Source organism: Aquarana catesbeiana, linkage group LG05 (genome assembly GCF_042186555.1).
Source record: "Aquarana catesbeiana isolate 2022-GZ linkage group LG05, ASM4218655v1, whole genome shotgun sequence".
Lineage (NCBI taxonomy): Eukaryota > Metazoa > Chordata > Amphibia > Anura > Ranidae > Aquarana > Aquarana catesbeiana.
In genome coordinates, this window is record NC_133328.1 from 77,837,645 (window position 1) to 77,856,532 (window position 18,888).

The 18,888-nt window shown below is 45.0% G+C and overlaps 1 protein-coding gene across 5 annotated transcripts in view; it reads right to left on the reverse strand.

Annotated features, from left to right (window-relative positions):
• The window catches only part of PFKP (phosphofructokinase, platelet), a 144,347-nt gene that overhangs the window by 19,163 nt on the left and 106,296 nt on the right, over window positions 1–18,888 (reverse strand). For 2 of the 5 annotated variants that reach the window (XM_073629896.1, XM_073629894.1), the window contains 4 exons: window positions 18,664–18,810; window positions 16,226–16,296; window positions 14,553–14,640; window positions 3,773–3,925 (listed from right to left, as the gene is read on the reverse strand). In XM_073629896.1, coding sequence (XP_073485997.1) covers window positions 3,773–3,925; window positions 14,553–14,640; window positions 16,226–16,296; window positions 18,664–18,810 — 459 coding nt within the window. Of the gene's footprint in view, window positions 1–3,772; window positions 3,926–10,003; window positions 10,157–14,552; window positions 14,641–16,225; window positions 16,297–18,663; window positions 18,811–18,888 lie in introns of all 5 variants that reach the window. The other 3 variants (XM_073629895.1, XM_073629893.1, XM_073629897.1) reach the window with 2 other exon arrangements.

Consider the following 18,888-nt stretch of genomic DNA (forward strand, 5'->3'; position numbering starts at 1 on the left):
CCAAAAAAATAGATTTCTGAATAAAATTTTACCTGTGAGTAACCAGACTGATGACATCGCATTTCCAGAATCAGCCCAATATTTGGAGAGGGGGGGCAGCAAACCAACACCAACCCCCCCCCCTCCGCGCACAAGCGGGAGACGGAAGGATTGCAGCGAACCCCCCCACCCCCCCCCCCCGTGGGAGACGGACTGGAATGCTGTGACCTCCCTACCTTAGGAAGGAGGCAGATCAGGCAGACATGGTCCTTAGGCTCCCTAGCCAGTCAGGTCTCAGGACCTGATTCCTGATTGGCTGGGAGGAGAATCAGGAAGACAATAGTGAATGTTAATTTGCTATTGTCACACAAGTGGGTGGGCTTGAAGCGCAGTGCTCTCCGCCCCAAGCCCACCCTTTTTTGAAGCCTTAGAGCAGGGGTCCTCAAACTACGGCCCGCGGGCCACATGCGGCCCGCCGAGGACATTTATCCGGCCCACCCCACCCAGGGCCGGATTCCTGACAGGCCAGGCTCGGGCCGGGGCCAGGTCGGCTCGGCTTGAGCAGGTCCACTCTGCTTCAGGAGGGAGCATATCCGCTCCGCTCAAGCCGCCTCCCCCACCCCAGTAATGGAGGGCTCCGTGTGCCGCGCTGCATGCTGGGAAGTGTAGTTTCCAGCACAGTCCCGCGCGATTCACAGCACAGATTCACGTCTTCCTCACGCAGACAGGAGGCACGGAGGGTGACATCGGGAGCGGAGGCTTCAGGCAACAGCCTGCTAACAAGTGAGGACCCCTGTCCATCCCACTGTCCCCCTGTCCACCTCACTGTCCCCCTGTCCATCCCACTGTCCCCCTGTCCACCCCACTGTCCCCCTGTCCATACCACTGTCCACCCCTCTGTCCCCCTGTCCATCCCACTGTCCCCTTGTCCACCCCACTGTCCACCCCTCTGTCCCCCTGTCCACCCCACTGTCCCCCTGTCCATCCCTCTGTCCCCCTGTCCATCCCCCTGTCCATCCCTCTGTCCCCCTGTCCATCCCTCTGTCCCCCTGTCCACCCCACTGTCCCCCTGTCCACCCCACTGTCCCCCTGTCCACCCCACTGTCCCCCTGTCCATCCCTCTGTCCCCCTGTCCATCCCCCTGTCCACCCCACTGTCCCCCTGTCCATCCCTCTGTCCCCCTGCCATCCCACTGTGGACCCCACTGTCCCCCTGTCCACCCCACTGTCCCACTGTCCACCCTTCTGTCCCCCTGTCCATCCCACTGTCCACCCTTCTGTCCCCCTGTCCATCCCACTGTCCCCCTGTCCACCCCTCTGTCCCCCTGTCCACCCCACTGTCCCCCTGTCCACCCCACTGTCCCCCTGTCCATCCCTCTGTCCCCCTGTCCACCCCTCTGTCCCCCTGTCCATCCCTCTGTCCCCCTGTCCACCCCACTGTCCCCCTGTTCCCCCCTCTGTCCCCCTGTCCATCCCACCGTCCCCCTGTCCATCCCACCGTCCCCCTGTCCACCCCTCTGTCCCCTGTCCACCCCACTGTCCCCCTGTCCACCCCTCTGTTCCCCTGTCCACCCCTCTGTCCCCCTGTCCACCCCACTGTCCATCCCTCTGTCCCCCTGTCCACCCCACTGTCCCCCTGTCCACCCCACTATCCCCCTGTCCCCCTGTCCACCCCTCTGTCCATCCCACTGTCCCCCTGTCCATCCCATTGTCCCCCTGTCCACCCCACTGTCCCACTGTCCCCCTGTCCATCCCCCTGTCCACCCCTCTGTCCCCCTGTCCATCCCTCTGTCCCCCTGTCCATCCCTCTGTCCCCCTGCCCATCCCACTGTCCCCCTGTCCATCCCACTGTTCCCCTGTCCACCCCTCTGTCCACCCCTCTGTCCCCCTGTCCACCCCTCTGTCCCCCTGTCCACCCCACTGTCCCCCTGTCCACCCCTCTGTCCCCCTGTCCACCCCACTGTCCCCATGTCCACCCCACTGTCCCCCTGTCCATCCCTCTGTCCCCCTGTCCACCCCACTGTCCCCCCCTCTGCCCCCCTGTCCACCCCTCTGTCCCCCTGTCCACCCCTCTGTACCCCCCTCTGCCCCCCTGTCCACCCCTCTGTCCCACTGTCCCCCTGTCCCCCCCCTCTGTCCCCCTGTCCACCCCTCTGTCCACCCCACTGTCCCCCAGTCCACCCCACTGCCCCCCCCCTCTGTCCCCCTGTCCACCCCTCTGTCCACACCACTGTCCCCCCCTCTGTCCCCCTGTCCACCCCTCTGTCCCCCTGTCCATCCCCTCTGTCCCCCTGTCCATCCCCTCTGTCCACCCCTTTGTCCCCCTGTCCACCCCTCTGTCCATCCCACTGTCCCTCTGTCCATCCCACTGTCCCCCTGTCCACCCCACTGTCCCCTGTCCACCCCACTGTCCCCCTGTCCACCCCTCTGTCCCCCTGTCCACCCCTCTGTCCATCCCACTGTCCCCCTGTCCACCCCACTGTCCCCCTGTCCACCCCACTGTCCCCCTGTCCACCCCTCTGTCCCCCTGTCCACCCCTCTGTCCACCTGTCCACCCCTCTGTCCCCCTGTCCACCCCTCTGTCCACCCCTCTGTCCCCCTGTCCACCCCTCTGTCCCCCTATCCACCCCACTGCCCCCCCCTCTGTCCCCCTGTCCACCCCTCTGTCCATCCCACTGTCCCCCTGTCCATCCCTCTGTCCCCCTGTTCATCCCCTATATATATTATTATTTATTATTCATTCTTTTATTCTTTTGGACTACAAAAAACATGTGTGCATAGGAATTTAGGAATTAGTTCATATTTTTTTTATACTATAGTGCGGCCCCCCAACAGTCTGAGGGACCGTGAACTGGCCCCCTGTCTAAAAAGTTTGAGGACCCCTGCCTTAGAGCCTCAGGCTCTAATCATGTGCTTAAGGAAAAAAACATTGAAATCAATGCGTCCGATGCCCCGCATGTAGATTAGGGGGACAGGCGCCGCCCCCTATGGACGGCCCACCACTGGTACCTGCACTCACCAAAGTGACTACAACGGACTTTCCTAATTTTTCATTTTTTAATGTTCACATATGGATTTATTTTGGACTTTGGGGAATCCATGTGTTGTTTAAATCTATTATTACTGTGATTTAATTGTCACTTTTATATTTGTTGGTGCTGCATTTGATATACAAACATAAAAACATAGGAATGCTTCTTATCTATGCTGTTGCGACTTCTGTGAGATAACATAGAAGTCTATGGGGCTTAAAACGCACTGAAGCCCACCAGGAACCTTTTCCAAAATCGCAATGTGCTGAGTTGATTAGAAGGTCACCATTGAATATAATGTGATTTCCCTTGTCATGCGATTCTGTGAACCTGGGCTTGAGGACTTCCCACAGGTGCTTTGTGTTTTTCATTCATTTTGAATGCAGTTCCTATTCATTTCAATGGAGGGATGTGTTTTTGGTGCAGTTTTTATACCAGGCCAAATATGCACCAAAAATGCTGCAATCAGAATTTATTTTAACCGTAACTGGAGCTCAATGGACCAGTGCGAAGAGCTAGATAGGATTTACAGGGATGCAGTTTTTTTCCATTTTTCTTCTGCTTTTTTAACTAAACAAAAATGGATCAGTGTGAAAGCAGCCTGAGGAATAAAAATAGTCACTATTGATTGAGATAGTTTAGCTCCACTTTAAGTTCTTTTTTCACTTTAGCTCCACTTTATACCATATACGTGTGTTTTTTTTTTTTTTAAAGTCTAATGTTCCTTAAAAAAACTACTTATCTTCAAAGTCAGTACCTTACCTCCACAATGGCATTGAGAGCAGTGTCAGCGCCAAGACTTAAGTCAGTGCCAGGGACATTGTTGCTAATTGTGGCAGGCAAAACGCACATGGGGATGCAAAATTCTTCATAAGTGTTTCGCGCCCCTGCTAACTCCAGCATACCTTCAAAAGCCTGAGGTGGTATTAGGAATATGTGTTTAGCAAATGGTTAAAGGACACTGTGTTAGTGGCTCCTTCTGTGTGGTGGGAGATGTGGCTTCCCACAGGCTTGGGGAGTCTACAAGGCAACGCACTCCGGATCTCGCCCAATGGTTGGAAGTTGACTGTTGATTCCACAGCGACACACTTTACTGATGTAGCACGGTTTGAGTGCCCAGACTAAAGTGCGTGACATTGGCGCATTTAATTTCTGAAGTGGTTTGAGAAACCCCCATGCAGAGCAAAAGTAAAAGTTAACCAGTTATGGAAAAATCACAATGTTTTAAGCATGGAGATAGTCAGCAAAGGTGGAGAAAGCAATGTTAGTTTATTCTTTCCTAAGATTTCTATTACTGTTATAATTGATTCATTAGTGCTTTTAATATGTGAAACCCTAGGGAAAGCATTATTGCTGCTTAATAATAAAATTAAAGTGCAATGGAAGAGGATTATAAAAAATGAATAGACGTTTAATAACAAGTGCAATGGAAGAGGAGATAAACTAATAGGAATTAGAACCATCATAGCATTTATAATTGTTATTCAGCAAAGTGACACTTTCCTTTCATTATAGTCCAATCAAGAGCAATGTGCAGTGAGCAAAATTAATAAATGGTCCACATAAACTGATTATTTAATAAAGGTACAAGGACGTAACTTATCTCCTCTTGTCTGATATTGTATATGATTAAAAACAGATTCCCTGCAGGCTCCGTAAAGACCCACAATGCACTGGGAACCAGAATTTACAATGCTATGTTCCTAAACCTTGGTATATCCAGGTATCTATCCTTAGATTACATAAAATAATCCCACAAGGGAAGGAGCTGGGGAAGATGTGGAATTATTTTATATACCGGTAACCAGATCTGCAGCGACCGTTCTCAGTGTAGCCAAAGATCTTTGTTTAAAGCGGTATTAAACACAAAACCAGAAAATGTCAAATATTGCAGCTTACCAATCATTAGATGTGGTGGCTGCATTAGTGGGAACATGTTACATGCACCACCCTAAAAATGGGTGGAACGTAACATGTTCCCAAAGGTGAACTTATCCTTTAAATACACAAATAAATTGAAGCCAAACTCCAGCTAATACTATAGTTATAGCAACAGTTTTGTTCCTTTTGGGATAAAGGCCTGGCTTAGCTTACTAATTGACTGTATTGTTTAGGTTTTTCCTCATATTACATTGTTTTGGTGAACTTAAAGGAGACTGTACAGGTATTGTATATTCCGATTCTATAGCGTATGGCCAGCTTTAGGCTTAACAGCAAATACGTAGTGTAAGGGCCTGCCCAACCACAGACTCTTTCTAATTATTGTTTTTTCAACAGTCATGAAGCAGGGGTGCTATTTACTATCCCTGATTTACACATGACCAATGGAAGGAGCTGCATATGAATTGCAATATGGAAAAGCAACTTAGTTAAATGAAGCATCAGAAATAATTCAGGTAAATTTTATGAAGCCCAACTGAAAATACACTATTGCAGAATGGAGAGTTAGAAGTTATATAATAATCATATACACTACATTACCAAAATTGGCCTGCCTTTACACGCACATAAACTTTAATGGCATCCCAGTCTTAGTCCGTAGGGTTCAATATTCAGTTGGTCCACCCATTGCAGCTATAACAGCTTCATCTCTTCTGGGAAGGCTGTACACAAGGTTTAGGAGTGTGTCTATGGGAATGTTTGACCATTCTTCCAGAAGTGCATTTGTGAGGTCAGTCACTGATGTGGACAAGACGACCTGGCTCGCAGTCTCTTCTTTAATTCATACCAAAGGTGTTCTATAGGGTTGAGGTCAGGACTCAGGCCAGTCAAGTTCCTCCACCCCAAACTCGCTCATCCATGTCTTGGACCTTGCTTTGAGCATTGGTCCAAATCATTTGGCGGAGGGGGGATTATGGTGTGGGGTTGTTTTTCAGAGGTTAGGCTTGGCCCCTTAGTTCCAGTGAAGGGAACACTTAAGGCGTCAACATACCAAGACATTTTGGACAATTTCATGCTCACAACTTTGTGGGAACAGTTTGGGGATGGCCCCTTCCTGTTCCAACATGACTGTGCACCAGTGCACAAAGCAAGGTCCATAAAGACATGGATGAGCGAGTTTGGGGTGGAGGAACTTGACTGGCCTGCACAGAGTCCTGATCTCAACCCGATAGAACACCTTTGGAATGAATTAGAGCAGAGACTGCAAGCCAGGCCTTCTTGTCCACATCAGCGTCTGACCTCACAAATGTGCTTCTGGAAGAATGGTCAAACATTCCCATAGACACACTCCTAAACCTTGTGGACAGCCTTCCCAGAGTTGAAGCTGTTATAGCTGCAAAGGGAGGCGTCCAAATACTTTTTGTAATATAGGGGGTTATTTACTAAAGGCAAATCCACTTTGCACTACAAGTGGAAACTATGAGTGCAAAGTGCACTTGAAATTGCACTGAAAGTGCACTTGGAAGTAAAGTCGCTGTTGATCCGAGGGGGACATGCAAGGAAGATAAAAAAACGGCATTTTAGCTTGCACATGATTCAATAATAAAATCAGCAGAGCTTCCCCTCATTTCAGATCTACCCCTCAGATTTACAGCGACTGCACTTCCAAGTGCACTTTCAGTGCAATTTCAAGTACACTTTGCACTTGTAGTAAATAACCCCATGGTGTATATTTGTGTGTGTGTGTGTGTACACAGTTACGTCCTTGTAAACATTACATTATTTAATAATGCATTCATATTTTATTAATTCGGGTTAGGAAGCTTTGTTACTTTTTTCATTTGTTTTTCCTGTTCTTCTAATCATTCCGTAATTGAAAGTGACTTAATGGTCAGCACTTCTGTCTTGCAGCAATGGGGTCATTGGTTTGACTTTTAACCAGCATGCTACCTGCATAGAGTGTGCATATTCTCCCTTTGTTTGCATGGGTTGGCCCCAGTTTCCTCCCACACTTCAAAGTTATGCTGGTAGGTTCATTGGCTCCTGTCTAAATCGGTCCTAGTATGTGTATGCATGCATACAATGCGAAGTAGGGATTTTAGATTGTAAGCTTCTTGAGGGCAGGGACTGATGTGAATGTACAGTATGTAACTTGCTATATAACTACCTCTAATAAATAACGTCAGAACTGGCCAGAGTCAAGTGCAATCAGAGTAAAGTGAAGAAGGTAAGCTGCTGCTTTCAGTGCAGCTTCATATAGAAACCTGCACCCAATGGAGCCTGTACAGAAGTATAGGGGCCGATTTACTAAAGGCAAATAGACTGTGCACTTTGCAGTTGCTCCATAGCTTAGTACTGTAAATGAGCAGAAGCTCTGCTGACTTCCATCATCCAATCATACGCAATCAAAAATGCAGTTTTTTAAATTTTCTCTGCACGTGATTGGGTATTCCTTGCAAAGTGACTCTTTACCTCATTTACTAAGCTCTGGAGCAGCTCTGTCTTCAGTAAATCAACCCCCATAGTGTCTGTGTGTGACCGGACAGATTAAAGGCTTTTTTTTTTCAAAACAGATCAGAAAATAAATTCAGTCTTAATCCCAACCAGGTCACTACCTGCATTGAGTTTACCTCCGGGTACTCCAGTTTCCTCCCACACTCCAAAGACATGGTGGTAGGTTAATTGGCTTCTGTCTAAATTGGCCCTAGTGTGTGTATGTATGCATGCAAGATGGGGATTGTAGACTCATTGGGGGCAGGGACTGATGTAAATGTACAATATACATGTAAAGCGCTGGGTAAATTACTAGTGCTATATAAATATTTGAAATAAATAAAATAAGACATTATAGTCAATTTTTACTTGCCCAATTAAAACAAACCAGTGTAGTGTCCATGCAAGACAAAGAAACAGATTTGTTTTAAAAGAGAATTAAATGGGAATTAAAAAAAAAACAAACATACATACTTACCTCGGTGACACACCAATGCGGCATATGTCCCCAGCCATCTCTAAGACCGAGCACTGAGCGATCAAAGACTGCTGATCGCTCAGTTCTCAGTGTTCAGTGAGCAGAGAGTGGCGACTGTCAGTCACCGCTCTCTGCTCTGCCCCTGCAGTGCTCACTGGAGTGCTGGTCTGTGGAGGGGACGGGAGGGGCAGGCTCAGGCTTTCAGCCTCAGGGTCCAGGCATATGGGTGGATCCCTACATTAAAGTGCACTCTTGTGGCCAAAACAGCTTTCACCCTACTTCTCTCATAATGCCCCTTAGCAGCAGATACTCCATCTTTCCCTTTCTCCACCTGTTATGCTTTCTAAATGTGTGAAGATCTTCGTTTTTTTTTTACTTAACTGTGACCCATACGCTCATACTCTATCTATCTATCTATCTATCTATCTATCTATCTATCTATCTATCTATCTATCTATCTATCTATCTATCTATCTATCTATCTATCTATCTAATCTATCTATATATGCAATATGAGAAATGAGGGGAAATCTACCCAGTGGCAATGCAGACAGCAGTAAAAACCTACACAGTTCTATCCCCCAGTCTATGATGTGTGAAGTACATAGGAGAGCATACAGGCACATTAAAGACTGCTCTACCTTGGGGTCTTTTTCCTCTTCCCATAGGGGGTCCCTCTTCAGTACACCCCTTGCTAAGTCCTTGGAGGACCAGCTTTGGGGGTCCCTATGAAATGGGGTCCACCTGGGTTTGGCCTAGCTTGACCAGAGTGCTTTGCCCCTTTCGGTAGCCTTGTGCCCAGGGAGGTTCAGAGATGGAGGCCTTTCTTCTTCGAAGGTTGGTCCTATTGTGTACCCTCGTGCACTATTTTGTGTGCTGTGATTTCATGGTTCACCTTTTCTGTTCTGTTTCGACAAGCACTGCTCTACATCAGAATGTGAAATGACGAGCACTTCCTTTACACACTGGTGGTGTTGATGTTGCTTCTACTTTGTAAAAGAACTGGTTTTATGGGATACCACTGATGGAATGTTGGTTGGCAGCATTCACTAGCATTACAAAGACATGACAACCATTAAGCCGTTTAGTATGTCGCACTAATGAGCAAGTTAAGGTTCTTTCTAATGCCTAGCAGCCTAGAGATTTAAAGACGAGCACTACAAGCAGCAGGCAGCATGGACTGACTATGAGCAGAGAAATATTGAAGGCAAGAGTGGATTAAATAAAGTGCAGATAGCATAAGTAATAGACATCATGCAGCATGCAAGTACTTACCTGTATGGACAGTCATCTGTGTGTTTATTTATCAGAGCTTGTAGAAAATAAATCAGCCCTACAGAATCACAGCCCTCATTGTCTTCACTTGAACAACTGATCTATGTTTTAAATGAGTTAACTAAAGGATTTAATGTATTATTGAAATAGAACTATAGGCAAATATATATTTTTTATTTTGGATAGAGTAAGGGAGGGTTATAACCCGATTATATTTCACCATCTGTGTCCCAATGCAGAGATTTTCCTTCACTTCCTGTCCTATAGCAAAACAGGAAGTCAGAGGAAATCCCTGCCAATTAGGAGAATTCCTTGGGGACCCCCAGGTCACCAGAACTAGTGTCCCTATTGGAAGATTTCCCCTCTATTACTTTTCTGGGGATTTTCTTTTACTTTCATTTTCAATGATAATGGTAAACAGGATAAATAGAGAAGGTGAATCTCCCTAACGGGGGCACAGACAGCAATAAAAACTGACAGGTGTTCTAATCCCTCTCTATCCAAAGCTAAAAAAAATGTCTTGCATTTAGTTATACTTTAAAGTGTAACCCACTTCTTTTCATAGGATGACAACACTATGGTATCCACAGAGGAACAGTGTTGTCACCTCCCCCTCTCCTTTTCTTCATTACATAGGGGAAGGGTTTTTGTAGTTCACAGAAGATAGCTGGGAAAGCTGATAAAATTGAGATTTTAGTCCAGAACAAAGGAAGTTACAAGGACTCTAGATCTTTGCTTCTTAATAAATCAGCTTGAATTGTATTTATGAAGATCTGGTTGGTTCGCTCTGATAAATAAAGAGCACAGTGACGAGATCTTAGAGATTTGTGAATTAAGTGCACTCAAGCTAGTCTGATTAAACTTACATCCGTTATAGTGTTCAGAGCAGTATCTGCGCCAATGCTGAAATCTGAACCGGGGACATTGTTGGAGACAGTGGCGGGCACCATAACCATAGGAATACAGAACTCCTCATATTTCCCTCGGGCAACAGTCAGCTCCATCAGTCCCAGGTAGGCCTGGAATGCACAGGCACGGTGTAGGAAGGAAAAAGAAGACACAACAGTCGTTGTATGGGTGGAACAAGATCTTAATGGAGCCATGGGGAGAGCCATAACTACCACAGCACACAGATAGACTGGCAAAGGAACCACTACACATACTAAAATAAATGACAAATAATCTAAAATAAAATAAATTAAACAATCACATAATGTAAAAAACAACATACATCAAATGGGTTTAAACAGATAAACTTGTAAAATTTGTATTCAGAAAAAAAAAGGTGAATGATAAAGTCATAAGCCTCTAAATAAGAAAATAATTAAAAACATCACAAATGGACATTATGTTAGAAAATACGTGTTTAATTAATGACCAAAATGTAGAATGTATGATATGTTTTATACTATTATCCGCATTCATATAGTTTGATATTCAGGACACATACTTTCCAAATGAAAGTGCCTCTTTCTATTTATCCAATAGCTCACCTGTTCAAGAAGTGTGGATATACCACATTCCAAAGGCCCATATATTTAAAAGGAGCCATATCTCAGCTCTCCAGCCACTGCCTATACTTTGGTTCAAACACAGAGTATCAATGTGTCCCCCATGTGAGGGCCGTGTTTACCTGTACAGTAATGCACAGGTGTTTAGTACATCTCTGAGCAGGCAGTCCCATTGATGTCAATTGGGATGCAGCGGCTGCACAGATACAGCCGCTGCTCCCAATCTGACATCCATGCAGGAATGCAGACAGTGTGGGGTTGTGTTACTGAATGCAAATAGACTGTGTACTTCGCAAGTGCACCCCTGTGTGTTTATAGCCATGCATCCGTTACCCACACAAATGTCTAATTGGGAGCAGTGGCTGTGTCCATGCAATAAAGGCTGGCTGGGAAGCAAGTCATCTACACAACCGGCAATGTAGAACACTTGCAGACACTGGGGAGCAGCAACAACGCAACTTTTCGATACACAGGCCATCCACATTTCGGGAGAGATTTACTAAAAGCTAGAGAGTGCAAAATCTGCATAGAAACCAATCAGCTTCTGGGTTTTATTGTCAAAGCTTAATTGAACAAGCTGAAGTTAGAAGCTGATTGGCTACCATACACAGCTGCACCAGATTCTGAGTGCTTCAGTTTTAGCAAATCTCCCCCTTCTTCTACAGGTGAGCTATTAAGTAAAATTGACCTTGTAGTGACAAGGCTACTTTAAAGAAAATGTTTCCTGAGAAAATATGGCAACTGCCATTGCTGAGCTGTCATTCTGAAAATACTAGTTGACTAACTGTTAGGCCCCTTTCACACTGGGGCGGTGGGGGCGTCGGCGGTACAACAGCGCTATTTTTAGCGCTGCTGTTACTGTTGTTCTTGCAGCGGTATTCGGCCGCTAGCGGTGCGGTTTTAACCCCCGCTGGCGGCCGAAAAAGGGTTAAAATCCCTCGTACAGCGCGGCTATAGCCGCGGTATAGCCGCACTGTCGCCGCGCTGTCCCATTGATTTCAATGGGCAGGAGCGGTGAAGGAGCGGTGAATACACCGCTCCTTCACCGCTCCAAAAAAGCGGTTTGCAGGACTTTTTTCACCGCCCTGCCTGCGCACCGCTTCAGTGTGAAAGCCCTCGGGCTTTCACACTGAACAAACAGCGGAGGCTGTTTAGGGGCGGTTTGCAGGCGGTATTTTTAGCGCAATACCGCCTGCAAACCGCCCCAGTGTGAAAGGGGTCTTACTAGCTGCAGAGCTAACCCAGAACAGGTATGCAGATATAAAGATGAGGACATCTGACTTTATCTGACTATGCTAATGCCAGGGAAACCTGGGGAGTTTTTCTCAGAGGGCTGAGCCAAAAAAAAAACTGGGAGATTGCTGTACTGACACAAGTGATGTTAGTACAGTGATCTCCCCCGCTGATCTAGTGTGTCCTGGCAGGGGGACTGCCCCCATCCGCCTGAACACAGTGATCAGTGCTCGCAGCCATTGGCTACCAGCGCTGATTGAATGTTGTTTTCCAGCATGTCTGATAAACACACAAGCCGAATGTCAGCCGGTTCCTATTGAGCTGGCCAATGCCGGCCTATATTCAGCCAGTTTGTACCAGACTTAAACTACATACTGTACTTGTTACTTGTCAGAGACTCAGTGAACAGAAAAATAAAACTTGAAGGACTATGTCTATCATATATTAGTTAACTAAGCAAGAGACTCACTTCTCTCATTTTTACAAGTAGGTACTCACCTACTCGATTCAGTGATGTGCATGAGAGCAGCAGCTCTCTCCGCTCTCCCTCCTCATTGGCTTAAACACAGCCGTGTGAGCCACTGGCTATCAATCACAGCCAGTGACGAGGGAGCTGGGGGTGGGGCAGAGCTGCGCTCTGTGTGTCTTATATAGAGCTAGCTCAGGAGCGAGCATGCAAGAGTGCCCGCAAAGCAAGCTGCTTGTTATGGGAGCACTCGGCTTGGGGGAGGAGCCAGGAGTGCCAGCAGGAGAACCGAGATGAGGAGGATCTGGGCTGCCCCGTGCAAAACTATTGCACACAGCAGGTAAGTTTAACATGTTTGCTATTAAAAAAAAACAAAAAAACTAAAAAAAAACTTTTGCAATCACTCTAATGATGACATTATTTACTTCTCCTTCTCAGTTACCTGGCTATCATACCAACTCTTTTGCTTTATCAAGTCCGTGGAGTCAGTTTGTAAAAATTTGCTATACAAATGTGGCAAACATTCACACAGCCACAACGAAAAATTTATAGGTTTTTTTTCTAATATGATTATTTTCTATGATTGTTTAGTAGCCGCAACAGAGTATTTTACTTTCTTCATTAAAGCCACTAGATAGCGCTGGCGATCATAGGAAATAATAATATTTAAAAAAAATACAGCAAATTTTCATTGCAGCAGTGCGACTGTCACATTTGAACCCAAAAAGTTTATTTATAGCCAAAACTTTTCATTTTTTTTTTAGTTTTTAGTTTTTAAATTAAACTTTTAAATTAAACTTTTTAAACATTTTAATTTGGTCCTGTTGAGGAAATTTGCATTCACTTCCTGTCCTGGAAAAGCAACACAAAGTGAGGACAATTTCCTTTTTGAACAGTTGTCAAAGCATAAGGTGTCCCCACTGGTATTGTTCCTCTAATCTCTTGCTCTGGTGACAACTGTAATATTTTGATAAAAAAATGTAAGTATAAATCCTCCTAGCAGGACCACAAGCAGCAATAAAAAATCTGATAGGAGCTTTAATCCTTTCTTTCTCTATCCAATTCTAAAGAAAAAAGAGCAAGCATACAGACTAAAGATGGCCATACACTATACAATCTAATTGTACAATCTACTTTATTTACCATAACTATATCACACCTATCTAGCCAATCAATCTGTATTCAATCTGGCAGGCCCTGGTGGCATTACATGGTTGATGGTAGGTCTAAAGGAGATTGTACTATCAGATTGCATAGTGTATGGTGAGTTTAAGCCCTGGTTCACACTGATGCAATGCGGAAAACGCACAAGATACGCTGTGTTTCCCTGCATCACAACTGCACGGCATCCATGCGATCTTGCGATCTGCTGCGGGTGTCTATGTTAGATTAATGACACCCTGACACAGGTCGCAAAATGCAGTGCGATTACCAGAATCACGTGTTCACACCCAGGGGCGGGAAAAAAGGGTCCTGCACCATTTTGGTGCAGATGCAATGCAATTTGAGCCAAACAAAATGTATGGCTCAAATCGCACCACACAGACATTGCATGTGCAGTGCGATTCCTATGTGAATCACATGTTCAGCACACACTAGTGTGAACCCCAGCTGAGACTTTTAAATTGATTCTGGCCTCCTCAATCAGAAGTAGTCTATAGAACTAGCATTTCAAAATAAGCCTAACGATGGAAGCCTCTATATTTTTTTCATGATTGGTTTACCTTAAAAATAAATGCAATTAAATGAGTTGTTTGCCTTTAAAGTGAATGTGATGTCATAGGAAAGTTCATAAAGCAGCACTGGTAGAGCACAGCAGGTACCATCCAGGGGTCTGAGTCCTGGGGTGCCCCCAATATCCTGACCCCACCCCCCTTGCACCTATGTAAGGGAGCCAATTACAGTGACAGGCTAGTAGTGAGGCACAGGAAAGGGCGGGTCCAAGCTCCTGACCAGTGCTAAACCACACAGAGATATGGGGCTATCAGGGTGGTACTGGTGGGTTCAATATGTGTAGACATGGAGGTGACAGCTCTGTTGTGCCAGGGACACTTTAGGAACTTCAGTATGACTATGAATTTGTGTCACAAAAATAAATTACAGATGAGACAGACTATGACAAGCTATCATTATAGACTATAACATTAAACATGTTACTAAAGAGGTGGACAAGTACGAGTGTAATACAAGAGATCAGATATTTACCTCAAACCCTCCAATGACAAGCAGGGCATTGATGCTATTAGAACGTATCTGTTCAGCGATTTGGTCAAAATATTTAGCAGGAAGAGTTCTGAAATAAAAAAAAAAATACATTATTTGCTAAAGTATCCAGACTTTATGACCACCCACCTAATATTGGGTATGTCCTCGTTTTGCCACCAAAATGACCTGTTGAGGGATGGACTCCACTAGACCACTGAAGGTATGCTGTGGTATCTGGCAATAAGCTGTCAGTAGCAGATCCTGTAAGTTGCGAGGTGGGGCCTTCATGGACTTGTTTTTTCCAGCACATACCACAGATGCTCTATTGGATTGCTATCTGGAGAATTTGGAGGCCAAGTCAAAACCTCAAACTCATTGTTGTGTTCCTCAAACCATTTTTTGTCAATTTTTGAAGTGTGTCAGGGCGCATTGTCCTGCTAAAAGAGGCCACTGCCATCAGGGAAAACAGTTTCCATGAAGGGGTGTACTTGGTCAGCAACAATGTTTAGATAGATTGCCCAAAGCATCACACTGCCTTCTTCCCATACTGCATCCTGGTGCTATCTCTTCCGCAAGTGACGCACATGCATCCAGCCATCCTCATGATGTTAAAGAAAATGTGATTCATTGGACCAGGCCACCTTCTTCCATTGCCCCATTGTCCAGTGTTCTGATGCTCATGTATCCACTGTAGACACCTTTGGCTGTGGACACGGGTCAGCATGGGCACCCTGACTGGTCTGCAGCTACGCAGTCCCATACACAACAAGCTGCAATGCCCATTTTTTCTGCTTTCAACACATCAACGTTAGGGACAACATTTTTCCTTCCTGCATATTATATCTCACTGACTTTCAGATACCATTGTAAGGAGGTAATCAATGTTATTCACTTTACCTCTCATTGGTCATAAAGTTATGGCTGTTCGGTGTAGAGCTTCCAATATGGAGCTATGGGGTTTTTCACATTATTGTGTTGCATTAAGGTACATTACAGTTGCTTTAATGAAAAATTGGCTTCACTGTTCGGTTCTTGAAAAATGTGCATTACACTATAGTCAATGGTAACACAGTAATAATGGAGTATGCATTTTAATGGATCAACTTCAGTACTACAACCAAACTGTCAGATTTTTTTGTAATGCGATCACTACCAGTGGCTATAGCCAAAAGCAGTGATCATTGTATTCTGAAGGCTGGGAAACCTCCCACTGTCTAAAGACATTAGTGCAATGGGGGGGGGGGGGGGATTCTATCAACACTGACTGTGTTGATGGAGAAATAGAGCGATTGTTTAAGGTATGGTCTGCCTTATACTGAACATTCTCACAGGCAGGAACGTCACAAGGAAAGCCTGACCTAATGTTCTGTTGCTCCTTCATTGTCCAAATACAGCCTAGGGGAGAAGAGGTGACCAACCATTTTTTTTTCTATAGTCCCTCATCAGATGGATAACTACCATTACCATGAATGTGAGTTGAGAAGGTTGGAAAGCTGCGAAGACAGAGGATTCTAGCAGCTATAAAAGAAATTTAGGCCATCTATGTAGGCCATATAATTGACACCTTGAGATTGAGATTCATTTTTTTGCCTGATGTTCTGCTTTAAGACCTCCATGTGATTAATCACTTAAATATGTAGCTTACTAAAATTACTTTACTAAGATAAACTTACCTTTTGGTTCCCAAAAGAGATCCACCTTGACCAGTCCAGCCACCAACATCTCCCCATTTTATCTCTTTCACCTGCAGAAACAAAAGTGTGACTTTTTATACTCGTTTTATATTATCCTGCAAGAATATGCAGAGATCCAATGCATTATAATGCCCTGTACACACGGTCGGACATTGATCGGACATTCCAACAACAAAATCCATGGATTTTTTCTGACGGATGTTGGCTCAAACTTGTCTTGCATACACACAGTCACACAAAGTTGTGGGAAAATCCGATCGTTCTAAACGCGATGACGTAAAACACGTATGTCGGGACTATAAACAGGGCAGTAGCCAATAGCTTTCATCTCTTAATTTATTCTGAGCATGCGTGGCACTTTGTCTGTCGGATTTGTGTACACACGATCGGAATTTCCGACAACGGATTTTGTTGTCGGAAAATTTTATAGCAAGCTCTCAAACTTTGTGTGTCGGAAATTCCGATGGAAAATGTGTGATGGAGCCCACACAGGGTCGGAATTTCCGACAACAAGGTCCTATCACACAAAATCCGACCGTGTGTACAGGGCATAAGAGTGGAGTGCGATCACCCAATACTCAAATATTAGGGAGAGGAGCTGGGCATACAGCGTACAATCAAAGTACTTTGTCAGGGTTTTGGCTACTTTCACACAGAGGCGCTTTTCAGGTGTTTTAGCGCTAAAAATAGCACCTGAAAATCGCCTCTCAAACTTCCCCAGTGTGAAAGCCCAGGTGCACTTGGAGGACAGAAAAAAAAAGTCTTGCAAGCAGCATCTATGAAATCAATGGGCAGCGCTGCTGAAGCGCCTGCAAATCGCTTTGGCAGCGGCGCTTTTAACCCCTTGTTAACCCCTTCTTTGGGGTTAAAAGCGCTCCGCTCCCGCCCGCACAGCGCCAGTAATGCTTGGGCAGTCTGAGTGTGAAAGTAGCCATAGGGCATACAATGTACACCCGAAGATTGCAATTGGGTGATACTTATCCAACATATTCAGCTCAACATTCTAATATTTTCTTTTAATTTTCAAGTAATTTTTCATTGTGACTCGTGACGTAAGGCCTTTCTTATTAAAATAATTATACTATATAATATTGGTCCAGTCTGCAAAATAAGAACAGAGGGCGCAATCTGAGTGTAGTATAATAACAGATTTATTGTGGTGAAGAGACAAATGGCAACTCACATTGTAACAGTTAAAATTAGGCTCATCACACGATGGTCAGTCTCACAAAAACAGGGAACTTCAAACCAGGATAGAAACACTAGAGATAGACAGATGCAGGCTAGATACACCTGCAGAACCAAGAGAACACACTGGGGGGACTTTCCATGGTGCAAGTTGTAGAAAGAGGCTCCCCATCCCAGATGCATGAGCTGACACATTGCATACAAGAAGTGTCATTTCTTCTTCCCATGTGAGTTGCTAATTTAGTAGTATTTCTCAGAAAATTTAATGCTGCACTTAGTTTGGTGCGCCCCTCTTGGTCCTGCAGATGCATCCATCCACTCACTGTTACTATCCTGGTCTGAGATTTCATGTTGTTATGAGACTGATCATCAGAAGCCCTTACTATGCGGTGAGCCTGATTTTAACTGTTACAATGTAAGTTGCCATTTCACTACAATAAATCTGTTAATATACTACACTCAGATTCTGCCCTGCTGTTTTTAATATCTGTTTGCCTTGAGATATTTCAGTCTCTTCAGAGGTGCTGCATCTGGTGCATTGAGATCAGCAGAAAGTTAACCTGAATGGTGCAATTGGGCTCTATGAACTTTTTAGCTGTTCTGCAAAGACATTTATGTACACACAACACTTATTGCTCCATATACACCATTCAGTAGCGGCTGGTGCGACACGTCGCTTGGTTGGTCGATCCCCCCACCCCTCCTTCCATCGCTCGCTCATCTGCCCACCAGCCCCGCACTTACCCCATGCAATGTTAATTAATTCACTATTGTCACACAACTGGGTGGGCTCAGGGCACTGCGCCCAAGCCCACCCTTTTTTGAAGCCAATTAGAGCCTCAGGCTCTAATCATGTGCTTCCAAAAAAAAAAACATTTAAATCTATGCGTCGGGCGCCCTGCATGTAGATTAGGGTCCAGGCGCATGGATTAGAAGGGCTGCGCCCTTTATGGATGAGTCGCCACTGACCCCATTACTACTGCATATAACAGTTTGCAAAATGTTTTCAGAGTAAATGAAAGACAAGAATACTTTAATAGACTGAATATAAATAATAATACACGCCTGATTATCTCTTCAGTAGTTTGAGTTTATTTGTGTATATATATATATATATATATACAGTATATATATATATATATATATATATATATATATACACAGTATATACATATATATATATATATATACAAAGAATTTTATATAGGAGTGAACCTCAGTTAACTTACTTGACCCTTGGCGAATCCTTCAAAGCCGTCGCTGACTGCAAACATCTTGTGTCCTTCAGTAATGCCCACTCTTACTGCAGAGCGCACAGCAGCATTCATTCCTGCGGCCGGGGCCCCCACGTTCAGGACAGCCACATTAAAGTTACTCTGGAAAGAACAGACCGCAAGATATAAACACAGAACAGCAAGACCTCAGCAGACAAGCACAGCATCAAGCAGGGAAGT